The sequence below is a fragment of the Chelonia mydas genome, chromosome 10 (genome assembly GCF_015237465.2).
Source record: "Chelonia mydas isolate rCheMyd1 chromosome 10, rCheMyd1.pri.v2, whole genome shotgun sequence".
Classification (NCBI taxonomy): Eukaryota; Metazoa; Chordata; order Testudines; family Cheloniidae; genus Chelonia; species Chelonia mydas.
The window spans coordinates 6,582,075-6,603,729 of NC_051250.2; the positions used below are offsets into that span (position 1 = coordinate 6,582,075).

General features: G+C 47.0%; 1 protein-coding gene across 2 annotated transcripts in view; it reads left to right on the plus strand.

The window, feature by feature from the left end:
• Nucleotides 1-21,655, plus strand: part of CACNA1H (calcium voltage-gated channel subunit alpha1 H) — a 480,369-nt gene that overhangs the window by 418,088 nt on the left and 40,626 nt on the right. For both annotated transcript variants that reach the window (XM_037911163.2, XM_043523932.1), the window contains exons 18-25: nt 1,673-1,773; nt 2,355-2,478; nt 2,619-2,687; nt 2,856-3,040; nt 8,120-8,246; nt 8,565-8,690; nt 10,532-10,621; nt 12,046-12,238. In XM_037911163.2, the coding sequence (XP_037767091.2) occupies nt 1,673-1,773; nt 2,355-2,478; nt 2,619-2,687; nt 2,856-3,040; nt 8,120-8,246; nt 8,565-8,690; nt 10,532-10,621; nt 12,046-12,238 (1,015 nt within the window). The remainder of the gene's footprint in view (nt 1-1,672; nt 1,774-2,354; nt 2,479-2,618; nt 2,688-2,855; nt 3,041-8,119; nt 8,247-8,564; nt 8,691-10,531; nt 10,622-12,045; nt 12,239-21,655) is intronic.

Consider the following 21,655-nt stretch of genomic DNA (forward strand, 5'->3'; position numbering starts at 1 on the left):
TCCCTTGGGCTTGCTGTCAATTTTAGGCCCTTCCCCCAGGCTTCCTGTGAAACATGGGTCCTTTCCCAGGCATGCTTTGAAATGTGGAGCCCTTTCCCTCTGGGCTTGCCCCAATCTACCCATTCACCTTGAAATAGAGGGGAAAAACCCGCTTTCCTCTGGGCTCAGTCAGCCACACAGACCCTTCTCTAGGCTCAGTGCAGTGTGAGGCTGTTGGCTCCCTGTGGAACACTGCTTTCCCCCTCCCCAGCTCAGTCCCATGTGCAGAGCCCCCCCTGGGTTTGCCCTGAACCACTCGCAAACTTTGGCCACCTTACAGCGAGTTTGGGCTCTCCAGGGAAGCGTCACACATCTCAGTGTACAGCCCCCTCGTGCACAGCCCTCATTTCCCCCGGGTTCTCTGCACCGCGAGCACTATCTTGGCTGTCAGCTCTTCTGGACCTGCAGTATCTGTTCTTCCAACTTCCAGAAAGTTCCACCTTCCAAGGAAAGAGGAAGTGACGTGTGGCATGTCCTGGCTTGGTGGGTCGCCCAGAGCAGCTTGCAATGCCCTTTGCAAGAGCAGCATTAACCCAGCTGCTCTCCAGCACCAAACTGAGAGCCCTGGACATTGTTAACCCTCCACTGTGACCTCTCCAGGGCCTGATTCCTGTTTCAGGGACTTTGCTCCAGAGCTTCTGTGAAGGGAGGCTAAAGCTCAAAGGATTCCAGTCACTGCTGACACCCGGGTTGAGTTTTCAGATTGGAGTCACAACGCTGCAGTCAGCCTCATCTCCGAAAGAGAAAAACTAGCCTCATGTCAGCCAGCATGGAGGGTCAGCACATAAACCGGTGTCGATGTAATTACAGTGACGCGGTTAGGTCACTTAGGCACAACATTTTGGTATTGCAAAAAACAAAACAGGATTTTCAATACCTCTGAATAGGGGAGTTTACACCAATGCTCAAAAAATTCATAGACCCCCAGGGGATTAAATTAATTAATTAATAAGCACTTAGTGCAATGCCTTGAAGCTTGGAAGCCCCTCAATCCTTATGTCTGCTGGGAAGATAAAGACACAAAATATGACTGGATTGGTTTCAAGTGCAGCGAGCAACCCCCCGCCCCCGGCTCCCGCTCACTTTGGGGGGAGTTTTGAGGGAGTAAGGACTTCAAGGTTTGGCCATGTATGTAGGGTTCATGGAAGCTTCCTTTCCTCGGGGGAGAACGAGAGTTAGATCTTTACCATCCTGCATCAGTCCCAATCCCAGCCGCTGGTCTGAGCATCAGATTGCCCTGTAACAAGGCTTCCCTTCTACCTTTGGCTGCACTTGTACAGTACATCCCACGTTGTGTGGCTCTTCTTCACTTCCCTGTGAGCCTGATGGGAGGGTAGGAAAGATGGAGTTTTGGATAGGGCATTGGACTGGGACATGGGGAAATCTGAGCGCAATTCCTGGCGTAGCCACAGGCTCCATATGGACCTCTGGCACGTCACTTTACTGTGATGATGGGGGCCATGTAAGGACACAGATAGGTCTTCATTTTCACAGCCAAATTCTAACACCGCCTTTTCCAGAAACCACCTATACAGCAAAGAATTCAGAGGGTCGCTTGAGAGGGGCAGAGGGACCCCGTGGGCTAAAGAGCCAGGAAAACTAAAGAAAGGAGCAATTTCTTTGTTCTCTCCAGAGTTACTGCTACAGGATTCGTAAAGCCCTGGAGCCCTACAAACCAGAGTGGTGCAAGAATCACGAAGACTGGTCCCTCTACTTGTTTTCTCCTCAGAATCGGTAAGAAACCCCAGTCCACCGAGTGGGCTGGCAGCTGAAAACTGGGGCTTGGGAGAAGCTCATTCCATTGGGCAGGACACACCCAGCCCCGACTAGGGGGGAAGAATTCTGTGAGGGAATCCTCGCAGGGCTTGTATTTCTCTCTCCTAGCCATTTGAGTGCCTTTTACCACAGGAGGGGCTGTTCCAGACTCCAGTTTTAGTCAGCCCTTCAGTAGGCAAAACTCTTTGGTGGGGAAGGTCTGAGTAAGGACATCCGAAGTCAGCCCCTTGTGCTCTAAGTAATGTTTCTGTGATAGGCAGAATCGCTGGACAGGGCCGTTGACACCTTGGCAGGAAGCTGAGGTGACTTATTAATACAGCTAAAATTATTATTGTTATTTCTTGTTTATTTCATTGATAATTAGTGCAGCAAACTGTGCACAGGAAGGTCCTATCTCAGCACCCTGAGGTAGTTACCATCGAAGGTTTTAAAGGAGTCTCTCAGGAAAGGAAATCCCAGTCAGAGGGGTGAGTTCCAAGCTTGCTGACCCAGACTGGCTTCTGGCCATGACCTCTTCCTTTCTGCCCCTTTTCCCCCAGGATTCGAGCGATGTGCCAGAAGGTTATAGCCCACAAGATGTTTGACCATGTGGTTCTGGTCTTCATCTTTCTCAACTGCATCACCATTGCACTGGAGAGGCCCGATATTGACCCCCACAGCATGGTGAGCATCCCCCCATCCCTTTTCCTGCACCCACAATAACTTTTCCCCAGCCACATCGGGGAAGGAACCTGTGGGATGGAGGATGCTGGGTTTCTGCTGTTTAAATGACTTGCCTCCTGCTGTTGATTTCTATTTTACAGGAGAGGATATTTCTGAGTGTCTCCAATTACATCTTCACTGCAATCTTTGTTGTTGAGATGATGGTGAAGGTAATTATGTGTCTCCACTAAACCTGCCAACCCACAATGAGGGCTGGCCTCTGTGGTCTGAGAGCTAAGATGAGCTGTATTTCACTGCACATCAGTGTCTGTCATGCACAGTAAAAAAGCAAAAGGCAAGAGGCCACAACTTAAATATCTTTCTCCTACTGGTTCTAGGTGGTGGCCCTTGGCTTCTTCTCTGGGGAAAATACTTATCTCCAAAGCAGCTGGAATGTCCTGGATGGGGTCCTGGTCTTTGTATCCATCATTGATATTATCGTCTCCATGGCATCAGCAGGCGGGGCTAAGATTTTGGGTATCCTTCGAGTCTTAAGATTGCTGCGGACCTTGAGGCCTCTCCGGTACTTTCACACTGGGCAAAATGGATGTGTGGGGTTTGGGCTTGTCTTTATGGCAAGCTATTAGGCGTCAAGCCGTGGTGTGAATCTACAGTGGAAGTCCCAGCATACAGCTTGGCTACTGATACTTGAAAGCATAGTCAGCTAAGCCCCATTCCAGGACTTGTTGTTGCAGTGTCCACCTGGGACGTTACTGTGCAGCTAGCTGGTGTGCGGTAGATTCACACCTGGACTTGCCGCATAGTAACTTGCCCCGTAGGTGAGCTCTTTGTTTTGTTTTGATAAATCATGGAGTTTGAAGGGAAAGACTTGATTCCTTAAGCTACTGAAACTCTTCTAAGGTAAAATATCCTCTTGAAGCTAGCGCTCATATAGCAAGTTTCATCCATAGACCTCAAAGCGCTTCACAAAGGTGGTGAATATTGTTCCTCCTTTACAGGTGGGGAAAATGAGGCATGGGTTGATGAAGTGACTTATCCACAAACAATAGGCCAGGCCTCCTGAGTCCCAGTAATCTATCCACTGGGACACACTAAAAATACTGAATTGTTTCAGTGCATTGCATGCACCGTGTCAACTGGAATCTCACTTTATGGCATCCTTGCAAATTCATGATGAAAATGCTCTGATAGAACAAAGCTGATAAATATAGGAAAACTAATGGTTCTTTACTGGGCCATAAAAAATTATTCTCACCACAGGTGAGTGTTAACAGAAGTTGGCAACACTGATGGTTGTGAATCTGTTCTGGGATGGAAAAACAAGTAATTGCTCTAGTAGAAGGTTCTTCCAAGTTGTAAAATGTCGGTCACATTTCTGGATTAACACCAAGACAGGACCCTTCTCTGTTTCAACATCAGAGTCGAAGAAGTAATGAAAAGGGCAAGGTTGCGTTTTCATGAAGATTTCCAGGCCAGCTTTGCAGTCTCCAGCCTGGTATACACACAGGGTTGAACCAATTTAGCTAACGGTATGATTTTAAGCCACTTTAGTTAAACTGGTACAACTTCCTGTGTGGACTCTTGTGTTGCTGTGAGCTTGGCTTTGATCTGTTTATCTTGCATTGATCAATTTACAGACCCAAGTTAACCCAGTATAACCAGTCTGAAACCAATATGAGTGGGTCTGCACAGTAATTTAACTAATTTGTTTTTTAAACCAATTTAAAATAAGCCAGTGTAGACAAGCCCTCAGCAGTGATGGAGAAATATCTGAGCTTTCAGTTGCTTATTATCAGACGTGACTGAATGTGAACACCAAATGGGTTTCGGTCCATCTATTGTGTACATACTCTCAGCACCTGTGAGGAAGACCAAAATGACTGGTACTTTGTCTTCACCACTATCTAGAAGAGCTGATCTGGTTTGGGGCAGGAAGTGTTATCGGACTCGCACAGTGTGTATGATGAATGCCTTCCTCACGCTGCATTTTTATCATAATTTTACATATCAGGCTGGCTCCCTAATCAAAGTGACATGTTACACTGCACAACCTTACAGCCATTCCCAAGTGAGAAGGTCGCATTGGCTGAGAGTGAATTGGCAATTAAACAGGTGCTGGCAATAATTTGATAAGCTCCAGCTTCTGTAGTCTTTCTCCTGTGTGTGTGTATCTAATGCCACCTGGACACAATGTAGCTGTTGGCTAGGAAGAGGAAAGGTCATGTTTTCAATATTTGAAAGAGGAATAAAGGGAATTTGTATTTTGTTTGATAGCACAGTAATAAAGGGACAGGGAGAGTATAAATACTTGGGGAATTCTCATCAGCTCACTTTGCCCGTTCCCATTTTGCATCATGCCCGACAAAAACACATTCTCTTTCCCAAGAAATTTCTTTGGAAACAAGATAGGTGGCTCCAGAAACGTGCGGTCCTTAGGAAAAAGAACCATTTGCCTCTTCCCATCACACTAGTAAGCAAGAATCAATCTGGCCGGTTCCTACATAAGCAATGGCTTTTGTGTATTCGCTAGTTATTTCCTAGGTGGCAAAGTGGTTGCATTAATGTTTTCATCTAATTTGTTGCTTCGGTACCCCAGTCTGTTTTCTGAATTTGTCTTTACTGCTGCCCTCTTAGATTGCAATCTCTTCAGAGTAGGATTCATCTCTTTGTGTATTTACAGCACCTAGCACAATGGGGCACTATCTTGGCTTGGCCTTTTTAGGCAGTACCATATTTCACAATGGTTGAGGTGGATTCTCCATCATCAGCCATTTTAAACAGGAATGATTTGTGGGAAGTTCTACGGTCTGTGTCATGCAGGAGCTCAGACTGGATGACCACAATGGTCCCTTCTGGCCTTGGAACCTATGAAGAGTAATGGAAATCAGGGCACAAATGATGTATGAACAAATATAAGGGACAGAATTGGGAAGAATTAGTTCCAGAGAATAATTCAACCTGCTGTATTCACAAAGAGCCCATGATTGACTCTGGTGTTACTTACGTAAGTCTTGTGAACAGTTATTCCAGAGACTATTCAGTTTCTCTGTCACATTATTCATTGCTAGTTTGAGAGAGCAAGAAGCTACTTAAACACTTCTCACTTAAAAGAAGTCTAAACCGTCTGATGTTACCTATTGACTGAGTAGCCCCAGGCTTACAACATCTACCTTTTATCCTCTATCCCTTCTTCACACATCTCTACTTGCCTAGATTAAAGTGTTAACTTAGCCATGCAAAATGAAGCTACCGACAAGGATCCTGCACTACCCTCTTAAAAAGCTTTGACATTTTTCAACTGAAACATGCAGCCTCCTGGAAAAACTCCCTGGGGTTTGTGGTGCTGTTTGGGCACAAACGCATTTCTCAGACCCACCCAGGAGATCCTTTCTCTAGTCACTCACATGGAAAAGAAAAACATCCAAATTTTCTGTGCTGCTGTAAACCATGCCTCTGGATCCACTGCTGGGCTCCTCTGCAAATAGAAGGCAATCAGTGCTGCTCATTAATTTTATTACAGAGCTGTCGACCACAAATCCCTTTTGTCTCTGAGTCAGTTCCTGGACCGTTTAGGTAGGAAACAACCCCCCTTGTATGATAAAATACCCCTCCCCTTTATAAATGGCATCTTGTGGTTCAATCCTTCAAAAGGTGCTGATCACCATCGGCCCAAGGCAGCAAAGCACTTAAGCCTGTGCTTAACTAAGTGCTTGAATGGTCCCACTGACAGAAAGTTGAATGTGTGCTTAAGTGCGTGGCTGGAATGGGGCCAGGGTGCTCAGCAGGATTGAGCCCTTGATTCATTAGCCTTCCTGAGCACTTCCAAAGATGGGGCATCTGAGTAACTTACAAGGTAGGTATGTTCTAAAGGCCTGAGCCCAAGACCACGAGTCACAGCTGCAGTGCTCTTCAGAAGTCCACCACAAACGGCCTCTCTCAGTGGCCTCACTTAACCACCCTGTGCTGGAGTTTCTCCATCTATAAAACGGAGGCTAAGACTTGCTTTCCAGCAGTGCTGTGAGTTACTGTCTATACGCTGCTAGAAAGATTTTACATGCTTGGTATTTGGGGGCAAAGTTCAGGCTTGGTATAAGGCCACTGACCACAACATCTGCCATTCCAGATCAGACCAGTTTTTCAGTACCCTGTCTCTGATCGTGGCCAGTATTTCAGAGGAAGGTGCTAGAAACCCTTTAGTGGACAATTGTGAGAGAGTCCAGCGGAGGGCAACGAAAATGATTAGGGGGCTGGGGCACATGATTTACGAGGAGAGGCTGAGGGAACTGGGCTTGTTTAGTCTGCAGAAGAGAAGAGTGGGGGGGGCGGGATTTGATAGCAGCCTTCAACTACGTGAAGGGGGGTTCCAAAGAGGATGGAGCTTGGCCGGTCTCAGTGGTGGCAGATGACAGAACAAGGAGCAATGGTCTCAAGTTGCAGTGGGGGAGGTCTAGGTTGGATATTAAGAAACACTATTTCGCTAGGAGGGTGGTGAAGCACTGGAATGGGTTACCTAGGGAGGTGGTGGAATCTCCATCCTTAGAGGTTTTTAAGGCCCGGCTTGACAAAGCCCTGGCTGGGATAATTTAGTTGGCGTTAGTCCTGCTTTGAGCAGGAGATAGGACTAGATGACCTCCTGAGGTCTCTTCCAACCCTAATCTTCTATGATTCTATGAAACAACCTGCCAATAGGAGATACTCCTTCCTAACCGTCATCAGCTAGTGAGACTGGCTTTTGCCCTGCAGCAGGAGAGTTTATATCCGTTATACATTTTTATCCTATCTAATGTAACTGTGAATGTTCTCATTGTCTATATAAATGTCTAATCAGCTGAGGCCTTGCTACACATTTGATTTCAGTGAAATCTTGTGGCAGACAGTCCCACAGGTTTAATTATGCGTTGTGTAAACTAAGTACTTCCTTTTTGGTTCTCAATTTCAACTTCACCCCGTCTCTGTCTGTTATTAGAGGGTAAATTGGAGCATGCAACTGACTCTATACCCAGGGCACCATGCATAATGTTGTTCTGCAGCCTCGTTATTTTTTTAATTGCCGCACAACTGTATACTAAGTTGTTATTTAAAAATAAAGGCCTGATTCTCATCTACACTAAGGCCCTTTAAAGTACACTTGCACTCTTTTTAAGGCCCTTTAACGGGACAAGAATGGTGAGAGGTGGCCGTAGTGTAAATGAACACCAGGCCCGATGTTTCCAGCTCTCACAAGTGCAAAGAGAACTTTCAAAGTGTGAGCCAAATGCAGCCGATGCAGAGACATCTGCCTGAGTGTGCAAAGAACCTTAAATACTAGCCCTGAGAGATGGGCAGGTCCGTGAACACTTATCTGTTTCACAGGGGTGTGGCGAGGCTTAATTAATTAACACCTGTACAGCGCTTTGAAATCAATTGATGAAAGGAGCTATAGAATAGTATAGCGTAACATCCTATATGATAGGGTACCATACCAATACGTATGGGGGGTAAAGAAGGGTTATATCAGCCTGACTGCCCCCAAGGAGCAGGAGGAAGAATAAAGACGGGATAAATGGGAGTTAGACTAGATGGCCCTGGTGGTCCCTTCTAATTCTGTGGTTGTATGAGTCTAGGATGAGTGCCAAGCTTTGTTCTGCTGTTTTTTCCCCAGAGTCATCAGCAGAGCCCCAGGTCTAAAACTGGTGGTGGAGACCTTGATATCATCCCTGAGGCCTATTGGAAATATTGTGCTTATCTGCTGTGCTTTCTTCATTATCTTCGGGATCTTAGGGGTTCAGGTAAGACTCTCCCTCTGTAACCAAGCACTCATTCAGAAAGTCCCTTCTTGCCCCAACAAGACAGAGAGGTCATTCCAGAATAGGCTTTCCCCTGCTGGGTGAGGCAAGCCACTCCAATCCCTCCAGGGACCCGAAATCCTCTTAACCCAACAGAGGGGCTTCAGGCTTTGTGCCTGAAGAGGGGTACCTCAGCTGCAGGGACAAGGGAAGGAATCCCAAATTCCAACCAAGGCAAGCAATGATCTGTCCTTGGAACAGAACAAAGTGCCCATGCCAGGCTTCCCAAGATACTTTTCCCCCCCTCCTCTTCAATTTCAGCTTTTTAAGGGCAAGTTCTACTACTGCGAAGCACCAGACACCAAAAACATCTCCACTAAAGCCGACTGCACTAGCGTGCACTACAGATGGGTCCGGCGGAAGTACAACTTCGACAATTTAGGGCAGGTAAAGTAGTTCTTGTTCCGAGAGGTTTCTGTGTCATTGTCTGATGGGCTCTTCCGAATGTGTCCCGCTCCAGCACTGAACTTCCAGCCATCTCATCGTCAGGTCCCCCCGTTTAGGTTTCGTTTATTTAAAGGTTTAACGAAACCCAGGAGCTGAGAGTCTGGTCCCACTGAGTAGTGCCGTTACTTCAGGTCACCACTCCTCGTTTGGGGGGTGGGATAGCTCAGTGGTTTGAGCATTGGCCTGCTAAACCCAGGGTTGTGAGTTCAATCCTTGAGGGGGCTGTTAAATTGATCTGGGGCAAAAAATGGGGATTGATCCTGCTTTGAGCAGGAGGTTGGACTAGATGATCTCCTGAGGTCCCTTCCAACCCTGAGATTCTGTGTAAGGTACTGTTCAGCAGGAATAAGGGGATTGCAATCTGGCCCCCAGTGTGAAATAATACCTTGTTCTTGTTGTTGTTTTTAAATTTAATCAGATTTTTATGTGTTTCAGTGGCATGTACAAAATAAATAACAGCACTGAGCAAAACTACACCTAACCCACAGGTCAGTTTGTGTTATGTAGGCCCTGGTGGGATCCACAGAGGATGTGAGGCTGTTCCACCTGTGGGCTCTTTAATTCAAGCATTAGCAGTTGATGCTTTAGCTCTGGAGGTCCCTGGTTCAGTCCCCACTGTGTTGAGCCAGATGATGGCTGTGACATGCTCTGAGCTATGCTGATGATTGTCACAATCAATAGCATGACCTCACATTTTCACTCACGCAGCCTTGCCAACTCTTGTGATTTTATCGTGAGTCTTGTTCTGGAACCGCCATCCAATGGGAACAGTGGGGGCAAACAACCTCACTCGCTTCAAGAGGGCACTTGACAAAATTATGAACGGGATTATATTACAGGGTTGCCTGTAATTGGAGGGGGACTGTGCTCCGTGACTCAGGGGTCCCTTCCAGTCCGATATCCTGTGGTCCTGTTTTTTTCCCTTAAAGCCCCAGCACTTAGTCAGTTAATTGTGTGAGAATCTCACCTTTCATTTTTTAGAATAATTAGTTTCTAACCTTCTTCGTGTTTGCAAAGAAAAACTTGAAAAAAGTTACCCCCTCCAAATTTTTGTGCACTTGGTCTTGGCAATGCTGCCAGTGTAGCTGAGCAGAACCTGTGTTATAAGTACATGAATTAATCTGAGTGGAACTAAAAAGGAAGCTAACCAGTCAGCTTTCGTTGTCCAAGCTCCATTAAATGCAAAATCCAAACCAATAGCTTAAATGGTTAAAATCACAGTAAATTCCATTTGAAAAAATTATCTCCATTGTGTTATGAATTATGAATTGTTTTAGCAGGTCATTTGACTCTTCTTGGTTTGTATGCCCTCTTTGAGGCTTGAAATTCATTGTGTTCCCAAATCAATGTCCTCTGCGAATGTTGATTGTTTTTCTCCCCTATGTACTTAAGGCAGAGGAAACTGACATGACTAAAAGAAAAGGAGTACTTGTGGCACCTTAGAAACTAACCAATTTATTTGAGCATAAGCTTTCGTGAGCTACAGCTCACTTCATCAGATGTAGCTCACGAAAGCTTATGCTCAAATAAATTGGTTAGTCTCTAAGGTGCCACAAGTACTCCTTTTCTTTTTGCGAATACAGACTAACACGGCTGTTACTCTGAAACCTGACATGACTAAGTCATTCTGCCATTTCTCTTTGGTTCCTGTGGCCCTACCTTTCCACTGCTAGTCTGAAAAACTCAAAGAGCAAATGAGTCCACCCCTTCCTCCCTTAAAAAGACCAAAGGGAGGTGAATAGCAGCAGGGCTGATCTTTATATTATTGCTTTTCCTTGCAGGCTCTGATGTCCTTGTTTGTACTCTCATCCAAAGACGGCTGGGTGAACATCATGTATAATGGCCTGGATGCTGTGGGCATTGACCAGCAGGTAGAAACAAAAGACCTCAAAAAGTTTTACAAGTTTAGTGTTCATGGTCTAGATCACTGTGCACAGATCACAGCTGTTAATGGAACTGAGTAACCCCCACAGGTGCTCTGCTCTGGTGCCGATTCCAGCAGGGGGGCTCCAAAGCAGCAGCATGGACCTGAACAGCCTGGGAACCACAGCTGAGCACTGACGAGCACTTCAATCAGGGCTCAGTTGTCCCCTGGATGCCATCTGGGTGTGATGGGTGTAATGGGGCCCTAGTTCAGCAGATGTCTCCAGAAGGAATTCTGGGAATCGCAGCTGGAATTCTTCCTAGAGGTCCCAACCTCCCCAGCATGGCAGCTACCCATCCCTTTAAAAAACTACAGCACACTCCCCACTCTATGCCTGGACAGCTTGGGTGCCTGGAGTACAGCCATGGCCCCACCATCACCACAACCTTCCCTACCCTCTTTCAGGCCCTGAGTGTCCATGGAGCCACTAAGAGGGAGCAGGGTCTATGTCCTCCAGTGGGACTCTGGGCAGCCGCAATGCAGCAAGGTGGGGAAGGATGCTTTTTGTGTACCTCTGCAGGGGCTGATCAGAATCTTGCTCTTACTCAGAAATGGTTGCAGTGGCCCATGTAGTGCAACTTTTGCCAGTGACATGGAGCCCGTCAAAATGGGCATGTTTTTCACACATGAATATGCAGAAGATAGAACCCACTGCCCACAGGCAGCTCTGAGTTAGCCCTCTTCCTCCCTCGGCATCACTGAACTGCTGAAGAAAACACCAGGAGGTGAAAGCTACAAATCATGTCCTAAGGACGGATACCTTGGGACCAAAACACCAGCTCCAAGGGGCTCTGAAAACATGTACCATTCCACTGTTGCTTTAAGGAATGCATGGTGAACATGAATGTATTTACATGAAATAGAAAATAATTGGGGATGTTAAAAAGAGGTGCTACCAAATTTGGGTGTTGGGAGGCTTAAAGCATTAGCAAAATTCTCTCGAGATCCTTAGGTGAATGGTACCATGTTGTAACAGCAATAACCCTTTGTACTTAGCATCTGCAGTGTCCAAGGATCTCAGAACAATGGACAAACATCAGCTAAGCATTAATGCCCCCCTGCAAACCATAAATTTGAGCCTCTCTTCAATTAAAACTATTTCCATGCCAAAAATTGTGATCTTGCGAGGAATTTTTTTTTCCAGCCAAATTATGGTTTTCACAAAAGAAGGTAAAATTTCAACAGGGGAGAAAATGGGTGAAAGGAAAACTTGCGGAGAAACAGCCCATGGGTTCTCTAAGCTCTATTCTCCTACCCATGGGAATCCACCGCTGGCTTCCCACTGCTGCTGGACACTTGATATGTCTGTTTTACAGTGACCCACACTTTTCTCCTCTTCTCTCTTGCCCTCTCCTGCCTCCCATCTCTCAGCCCGTCCAGAACCACAACCCGTGGATGCTTCTCTACTTCATCTCCTTCCTGCTCATCGTCAGCTTTTTCGTGCTCAACATGTTCGTGGGGGTGGTGGTGGAGAATTTCCACAAGTGTCGGCAGCACCAGGAGGCAGAAGAGGCCCGTCGGCGGGAGGAGAAGCGGCTGAGGCGCCTGGAGAAAAAGCGCAGGAGTAAGGAGCTATACATGTCTGGTCGGTAGACTGCGTTACAAACCAAAATCTTTCTGAGCCCTGCCTGCTTCCAAAGCAAGACTTTCATTTTCCTTTGGTTTGGTTGACATGGGACCAAAAAGGCCGCGTTGTTTATTTACTACTTTGGCGACGCCTTAAGTCTCAGGGCTACACATTCCCTAGAAGTGTCCTCTATGAGCTTGACAAATGTTGCCCATTTATGTAGATGGTAGGCAGAGTAAAGGCCGGCAAGCCTGGAAAGCAGAGTCCTATCTGAATTACTAGTGAGCCCCTCAAGACATGATTCTTACATTATCTTCAGGAAGCGTGAAGAAGGCCGTTGGGCGAGCGAGGGATTTACTGAGTAAACATGAGCGATGTTTGCCACGTGTGCGAAGGCAACTCACAAAGGCATCCCAGTGCCCTGGGGCTTAAAGTGTCGCCTGCATTTTTAAATGACGATGGTGGTGGTTTGATTTTTTTTTTCCTTAGATCAAATAGTTGCAATGCTTTTTAGGATCTCGGTGCATGGCCCCGCATGCCACGCACATGCTGCATGAGGGCATGAGCAAAACAGGCATGGGGAGAGGAACGGAGCCCCAGTGCAGGGAAGCTGAGACAAGACTTCTTGAATGAAGTCTTCTTGAATGAAGTCCATTAGACAGGATGCTTGCCTAGCCACCTATTGCAGGAGACCTTTAGCACAGAGCAATGATGTAGGTGTGGACAGGCCTTCTAACCACGTTGGATGGAAACAGTGGCCACTGGAGAGTCATTAGGGACCTACATAGCTTTGATAAGTTCTGACCATGGATTTCTTTTAGGGATGGCCAAACCAGACCAGAGAACATCAGAACCTGCCTGAGTCTTTGCCCATTTCTAGAACTGAATCTTCTTGAAAGATCCCAAAAGTTTCAGCTCATTTTTCCTGTCATAATTTTTCACTTTCACTGTCCCTGCCAGGTTCCAGCTGCGGGTAGGAAATAGCAGGGAGTTGTTTGGGTAGTCCCAGCTGCAGGAAGCACTAGAAACGTCCCCAAGAACCTGTCACACATGATTCCCAGCCACACTGGCAGACTCAAGAAGACTCGTTTTGAGCTGGTTGAAATTTGTCAGACGTGAGTGGAGGGATACGCCCCAATTTCTTAGTGGAGCACAGACGGATCTAAGAGGCAAGGTGCTTTCAACTCCACCAGGCTCACTAGCACTTTGTCACGTGGATTGTACCCTTATCATTCTGCTGCCTCACATAACCTCCTGCAATGGCTGAGTGCCCCTTAATGACAAACTGCTAGCAACCTCCTAAAACACAGAGCAATAGGCATCCATTTTCAGCAGGGAGAGCTGCTGTTAAATCAAAAAGTTATGTCTCTGCTGTAATGACATGGCAAGCAGGCAGCTGTGCTAATTGAAACCTCAACCCCAACTAGTTTCCTCCTTCTATCCCTGAATCTGATCTGCACTTGATCCAGAAGGCGGTCTGCCTACATCTCCGGCAATAATTTCCACTTTCCCCATTGTCTCTCTAGTAATTTGTCACAGGAGGCTTCCGCGCGAAATAGCTCCACAGTGAACTCGTGCTGGGCCTTAATCAATGGCAGATTGACCTGAAACCAAAGCAAGGGCTGCATACTTTGGATTTGTAGCTAGTCATGGGTCAAGTGGCATGTCTAAAATAAAACCCAGCCCAGCTCAAACCTTTATTACAGCCCCAAATGCCAACTGCACCTCTTCTGAGATCTGAAAAAGTTCAAAAGCAATCCAGCTTTTCTTTACCTTTCTTGTTCATGCGTGTGAGCTTCCAGGTTCAAGCTGGGGTTAGAAGCGGAAACCTGGGGATCCCAGAAGGCTGTTCTCGCAGTATTTGTAGCACAACAGGTGAAGTAGATGATAAAGTGTTGGGAGACAGACAGCTTCCATGAGACTTCCAACCCAGGAGGCTCGGAGAACTCAGCTAAGCATCCAAAGCTCACTGAGGTCACTGGGAGACTCTCCACTAGCTTCAGTGGGCTTTCAGATCAGGCCACCAAACTCCCGAGTATTAGAGGTTGCTCATCATGCTATGGGGCCAGGTCCTGGGAGCTAACAAATATGTACAACTCCCATTGAAGTCACCTGCAGTGCAGCTCCTCTCCCAGAAAGTCACCTGCACCGCCCAATGAAATCAGCGCCACTCCAGATTTAGCCCACCGTATTTTGCAATTTACTGCAAGAAATCTTTGAGTCCAAGAACACACCCAGTAGGATTGCCAGTCCACGTTCAAATACAGCCAGCTGTTTCCCAAACAAATCCATAAATAATCAAATGTACCTCCCTGTATGATGTTCAGGAAGATAAACTTCAGCTAAAGGAAGATGAAGTTAGGAAAAAGCAGATATTCCCTTTGTAATTGTCTCCTCCAAGACACTATATAATTATCTTTAGCAGGCTGAGAGACTCTGGAGATAAGGCCACCTACCTTTAAACTCTGAGATTAAGGTCTGATGTGTAATGAGTTTGGTCTCAGCGCTGTTCCCATTGGAGAAGAATCTATGTCATGAAACTCCTATGGCACAATGGACAGCAGAGAGCTTCTTATGCTCTAGGAATTATTTTGGGGAAGTTCTGTGGCCTGTACTATACAGGAGGTCAGACTAGGTGGTCCCTTCTGGCCTTAGACTCTATGAATCTGAAAGTTGAATCACCTACTTGCTCCAGAGGGTATGGTTCTGCTAAGTCATTGTTAATGTACTAGCAAAGTAATTTGGGGTGTGATCACCCCACTGTTTCCTAACTCTACCTGGCCTCTGGATTTGGGGGTTTTAGCCTCAATTCCTGCCAGCTCCATAATCATGAGGGGGACGGACAGTTCACCTATGTTTGCAGTTAGTTTTTGGAAGGCTGACTGTGTATTTTCCTCGCTAGTAGTGTCTCTGTTCTCACACATAGCTTACCTCCTGCGGGGCAGTCCCTCATGCAAACTGACATGAGCTTGAAAACAAATGTGGCTGTGGAATGGGCGGCAGTTTGGAAAACCACAGAATCCATGATAAATTTGTGCAGCTGGATGCCTCTCTCTCTTTCAAGATGCAGAGAAGACTCGGCCCTTTCCCAACAGCAGCTGAAGGATTATTAAGGACTTTGAGTTTCCCTTTTAAGTATCTGCAACTCTGCACTGCGTGGCGAAAAGTATTGGACTGAAATCCCTAGGGACTCATGGCCAGACCAAGCCTCGCAGTAGGAGTACAGAACAAAACAAGTTTCACCTACACTTTCCCACCAGCATGCATCGACCCTGACCTAGACACAGCACATTCGGGGGTAAGAGGGAAGTTTAGCCTCCAGGGCCCATTCCATCTCTGCTGAGATGCCAGGATGGGGTTGGGTTTTTTGTGAGGGGCACAATTGTCCATTAGGAACTGGCCTGAGACCCACCAAACTCATTTCACAGGGCCCACTACACAATCATCTGATCTCAGCAACTTGCAGTCAGTATTGGCTCAGGCTGGATTCGAAAGGACCCCCTAGAAGTCAAAGCCAAATCACCTGAACCAGGCCGTGGCCATTATTCACCAAAGTTCACTTGAGGCTCCCTCGATTGATACTCATTAGAACATAAGAACGGCCATCCTGGGTCAGACCAATGGTCCATCTCACCCAGTGTCCTGTCTTCTTATTGAGGCCTATGCCAGATGCTTCATGGGGAATGAACAGCAAAGGGCAATTATCAAGTGATCCACCCCCTGGAAGTCAGAAGCTTAACCATCTTGGCTAATAGCCATATTGATGGACCTAATCTCCATGAACTTATCTAATTTTTCCTTTGTACCTGGTTATACTTTTGGCCTTCACAACATCTGGTTCCACAGACTGACTGTGTGTTGTGTGAAGAAGTACTTCCCTTTGTTTGTTGTAAAGCTGCTGCCTGTTAATTTCATTGGGTGACCCCTGGTTCTTGTGTTATGTGAAGGGGTAAATAACACTTCCCTATTCACTTTCTCCACACCTCCTGCTTCAAAACATCAATTCCTTTATTCCTACCCTGGGGAACAGAGATCCTGCAAGGTCTTAAAGCCCCCTCAACTCCCAGTGGGAGTTTGGGTTGCTCAGCATTTCCCGGGTGGCCCTTGGCAGCTCACACGGTTGGTCCAGAAGAAGCCTCCAAACCGTAACAAGTGGAACTTGTAAGCAAAGAGCAGAACTCACCAGTAGTCTGTAGAGAAAATGGACTACAGCACGGGCAAATGAGAACTATCCTAATTATAGGTGGTTGCTGTGTCTGGTGGTGGGTTAGGTTGATAACAGGTTGTCCCTGGCTCACTGCTCTGAGGCCGAGCAGAGCCAGTCCCTGTCTACGTGAAGGACGCTGTTGAGTTGCTTTCCCAGAGAACTCCACACCTCATCTTAATTCATATAGAAGCCTGGAAAGGCCAGCAAGGAAACAGCCTAGGAGGTATTTCTAGACTGAGAGCCCAAGCGTTGCACAGATGTGGAGTGTAACATTTCCAACAAGCGTGCGCAGTGAGGAAGACAGCTCTCTGGAAGGGAATCAAGGCAGACGTAGCAGGCAAGTTGAGCCTAAGTGTTTCATCACATGCAGGGCCTACAAGAGCTTACCTCAGATCTGCTCATTCTCGTGCGCGTGCTTGGAGAATCCCTTCCTGACCGTGTTCGGAATGGCGAGCTTTGGCTCAGGAAATGTTTTTTAACCAAGTGAAATCAAACAGCGGTCACTTTTTAAATTATTGTTTAAATTTAAACTCTGATCTAAACAACATGGGTGGGATTTTTGGCTCCTTTGGTTAATTTAGAAGACTATGGGCTTGGCTCAAAATGTGGCAGACTCAGAAAGATGTGAAGTGTGGCTGGTGCCGTGTTGACTTTCTGTGTGCGTACGTGACGTACCGTGCCTGTGAGGTGACGCAGTGACCGTCTTGGCCTGCACAGTGCTGTGTGCTGTTGCCGTTTTGTACCAGGAGGGTGGGGCGGAAAGGAGAAAACGGGTGGCTTGGCGTTGGAAGGAAGGTGTACGGCAAAACCAGCCATGCTGGCGAGGCAGCGCAAGACCGAGTCAAGAGGGTTCAGCGGCCAGCCACAGCTTCCCCTGGGGCACAGCTGGGCTGCAGGGGCCGCAGAAACAGGAAGAGTATGAGAAGCATTGAGATGTATCCTCTTCCCAGGAGGCCAAGGGGTGACACACGTAACATACTGGGGGCAGCAAAAGGAGGCGCTAGCTGGCAAAAATACAGTCTGGCCACCTGTCTGTCTGTCTGACTAGCTTCCGACTTCTGTCTGTGTCTAGTTCTCTGTCGGTGTATGTCGAGCAAGCCATATGTTGTGTGTCTTTAAGTGCCTGTGTATACGTACATAGGGATGTGTGTGTACACAAATGTAAGGTGTAAGCACAGCAGGCTTTGGCCTACGTCTGGGAAACAATTAGCAGTCTGGGAGGGGCAGCTTGCTCACAGCCTGCCTACGGCACAGACAGAGCTGGCTCTATGGGTGAATGTTAGATAATTATTGACTAGCTCCCCACACTGTCTGAGTGCGACATCTGCCAAGGGTTACAATACTTTGGAGACTGTGTAGCATTGCTACAGATCCTGCCCATACACTGCCACACCCCAGAAGGGGTTGCGTGAACCCAAGGCCCAGCGCTTTGTTCCTGTGCCGAACACCCCTCCGCCCCAAGCCAGTGGGGATTTGGACGCAAGATGGTCTCTTTTCTTCTCCCCAGACCCCTTACCCTTCCCCCTCGTGATGAGGCGCCCCCATCAATCTCTTGCTGCCTTCTCTATCTATCTAATCCCCTGCACTCCTCCCCAGTCCTTTTGGAGCTGGCCCTCTGCCTGTGAAATGCCAGCACTAAGCACTTCCCTGGCCCCCGTTGAACATCAGCAATGGTGGCCTGCTGCTTGCCTCGCTTCCTCACCTGGCCGCCCTGTTGCACGCAGCCCGGCTGGGATCTCCCTCAGCTAGGCTGGGCTGCGGAGATTCAGCAGTCTCTTTGCCTCCCCCCTTGCTATTCCCACAGCAGGATCCCAGCCAGGGATGGGCGGACACAGGTCATGATACCTTCCCTCCAGCCAGCTGAGCCAGGGACCTAAGCACCACGCTCCCTCTAGCTACAACGCACCTTCAGCTAGTGGGGCATCCTACCCCTATCCAGCAGCCTCCCCAACCCTTCCTAGAGTTAGAGTGCATGGGGGAGTGGGAGGATGCTGGGGCAGCTGGTTGCTTGCAGGGATTGTGGGGGAGATAGACAGCCCCCTTTCACTGCTCCCTACCCAGCCCCCCATGCCAGGGCGGGAGAGGAGTTAATGGCTGGCAGGAGGGGAGCGCCATTCCTCCCACTTGCCCCAGCACCTTAACAAAAAACTTCCTCCTGTGACCAGTGTCACTCGAGAAGCACCTCGTGACTTGGCAGTGGGGCTAGTGGGTCTTGTGGAGGCAGCATTCCCAGTGAGATCAATGGGCGCTGGGCCTGACCGAGGTGCAGCAGCGACTGCAGGGACTGGCCGGTGATGGTTTGTATGCAGCATACTCAGCTGTGAGAGGCTGATATTGACTGGGAGAGTGCCAGGCAGGCAGTGATTGATATTTAATGAGTTTATTGTAAGCCAGGCAGGCAGTGATTGATATTTAATGAGTTTATTGTAAGCAGGAGAGAAAGAGGTTTAGAATTCAGGACCACCAAGTCCTGCACACAGCTGGCCTGCCAGACATTGTTGCCCTTGTCCGCTCTCTCCCCCGTTATTTCTGTGCCCGTGTTACATCTTGTGTTACATTAGTGTCTTCCTGTGTATTTGTGCAGCGCCTAACACAACGTGGCCCCAATCCTGACTTGGGCTGCTGGGCATCACTGTCATATAACTAAGTGTGAATGAGCTCTTAGGTATCTTTGCATACAAGTGACGCTGGTGGACTGGGGGTCAGGAGACCTGGATTCTAGCTTTACCTCTGCCACTGTTGCTATATAACCTTGGGTTAGTCACTTCCTTCTCTGTGCCTCTGTTTCTCTGCCTGTGATTGTGGGGAAACAGATGCCACCCTTTATAAAGTTCTTTGAGATCTATGGACTAAAGGCACTACTTAAGTGTTAAATATAATCATGCTGTATATTTGCCAGCTAACTGCTCTGGAATGAAAAAGAGGGAGGGAGATTGAATAAATAGGCTTTAAAAATAAAATTTGGTGTTTTTTTTTAAAGCAGAACTATGTTGTACCACAATGTAATTGTTAATGTGAAGGTAAAACTTCAAGATAAGCTAACATATTTCTCCTGACACGATCACTGCCTCCATCAGATATAGCCACTGTATAAATAAAAGTGTTGTAATTTTATAATCCTGCGGCTCCTAACCTTTTGATGAGGCTTTCCAAAGATATAAAGTGAAACTCTCCTCCCCAGATTAAAAGCTTTGATTAAAAACAAATGGATCAGTTTGATCTCTTCTGTGTTCAGGACACTGGGCCAATTTCAACCCTGTTGTAATGGCTGAAAAGCCAGTGCACTTGAAGCTGGGAGGCATTTGGTCCGTCAAATACAATCTGATGCCAGGTTAAAACTGAGTGATGCTCTGCCCCTTCATAGGCTAAACACAAGTACTTAAGACATCGCATACTGAAAGGAGAGAGCAAGCTGGACTGAAAACCAAACCAGCTGGCGACAGCACTGGGATGGCCCTCGGTCTAATGATGAAAAGTTGGAGTTTGGTTTTTAATTCTGTGGCTAGTTCAGTGAACCATGGAAAGATCAACTACTGCTGTGGACAGCCTGGTTCTCAGTGCCAGAGAGTACACAATCACAACTGACCTTTAATTGATGTCCATTCCCTTGGGGATCCTGGATGGACAAATTAACATCTAGACATTTGTGGCATGTAGAAGGAAGAGGTTGGTTTGTTGAACAGACGCCAAAGCTGTGCCCTAATAAGACCTGCACTTCAACGTGCTGATCGCAGACAATTCTCCCTGAGGGTGATGAGGCGTTGGGGATGCTGAACAACATTCAGGATCAGGTCCGTTCTTTCTCATCCATGTGGTGTGTGTGCTCCGTATTCTGTAGACCGAGCTTTAACTAAAACTTGTACGCTGTGTACCCGTGTGTTTCACGTCTGCCTAGGAACTTAAAAACATTTTGCTTATTTTTCCAGGCACCTTTCTTAATACAGGTATAAAACCAGCCTATGGGAAGCATGCACATAAACCCACTTGGCTTTCTAATGTTTCATGCAGAGGAGACTCATGGAGCAGCTTTTTAGGTAGCACTTGTAATGCCAACCTGAATGCCTTTTAAACTGGAGGTGGTGCTTCATTAATTCTCATGTCAGCAAAATCTCAAGCAGAGCAGTCTAAATATTCCCCAGGGAAGGTGAGATTCTAATTCATACAATTATTAGTCAATATCAGGAAGCTGGAGGAGAGAAATGAGAACGGTTCACCTCTTGTATACCTTTCATAGTGTCTCTCTTCCCTCCCGCGTTTCCACCAAGTCAAACCTTCAGCAATAATTGATAGAGGTAATGAGACTGCTTTTGATGTTTGGTCACAGTCAGCTGGCCGCAATATCATTAGAGAAACCATTTCTATGGAAAAACCAAGGGAGGCTTGCATTCTGCCTGATGGTGTAATTAATGAAGAGCTTGACATTTTCCCACCCCAGCAGTCCAGTGTTCTCCTCATCCAGGCTCTTCTGTAGATTCCCCTGTCTCCAAACTTTAGCAGCCTGTACAGTAAGTGTGTGCAGCGAACCTTCAGATGAAACGCACGGAAGCCTGGAGACTGTGACGGCATATTCTCCTTGGGTATTGGTAATACACACAAATGCATGTCTGATTGGACCGAAACCAAGCATGCAAATGACAAGCTGTCACTGTTTGTGCAGACGACTTAAAAATACTATGTCTAAAGGAAATTGGAATAGACAGTGATTCGGCAAAGCTTTGAGCCCACGTGATCGGTGACTTTTCAGGAACTCTTGGAGTGTTCCTACTGCACCGTTACATCAAAATACAAGCCTCATCGTTGGTCAAAAAGAAACAGAAATGTAACAAAAAACATGGGACTGATTTTTCTCTCTTGTTGGTTTCACACCGCTGTAACCCCATTGACTTCAGTGGGGTTACTCCTGATTTACAGCAGCATAACCAAGAGCAGAATCTGGCCTGTTGTCCCTTCTGCACATCCCTGCATGCCACTTTTAGCAGTGCATGAGTAGCATCTCCTCCAATGGACATTGCCTGGGTTACTGCACTGAGCATGATGTTGCTGCATGTGTTTCCAAATGTCATCAAACTTTACCCTTGGATTGTCTTTGTATGTGTCTCAAAGTTAAAGTTCTTTTCCATCCATTAATTGGCTTAAAGAAGTTAGGAAACTCCAGCAGATTAGGAGTTTTCAAGAGCTTTTTCTGTCCCTCCACCCACCTCATATTA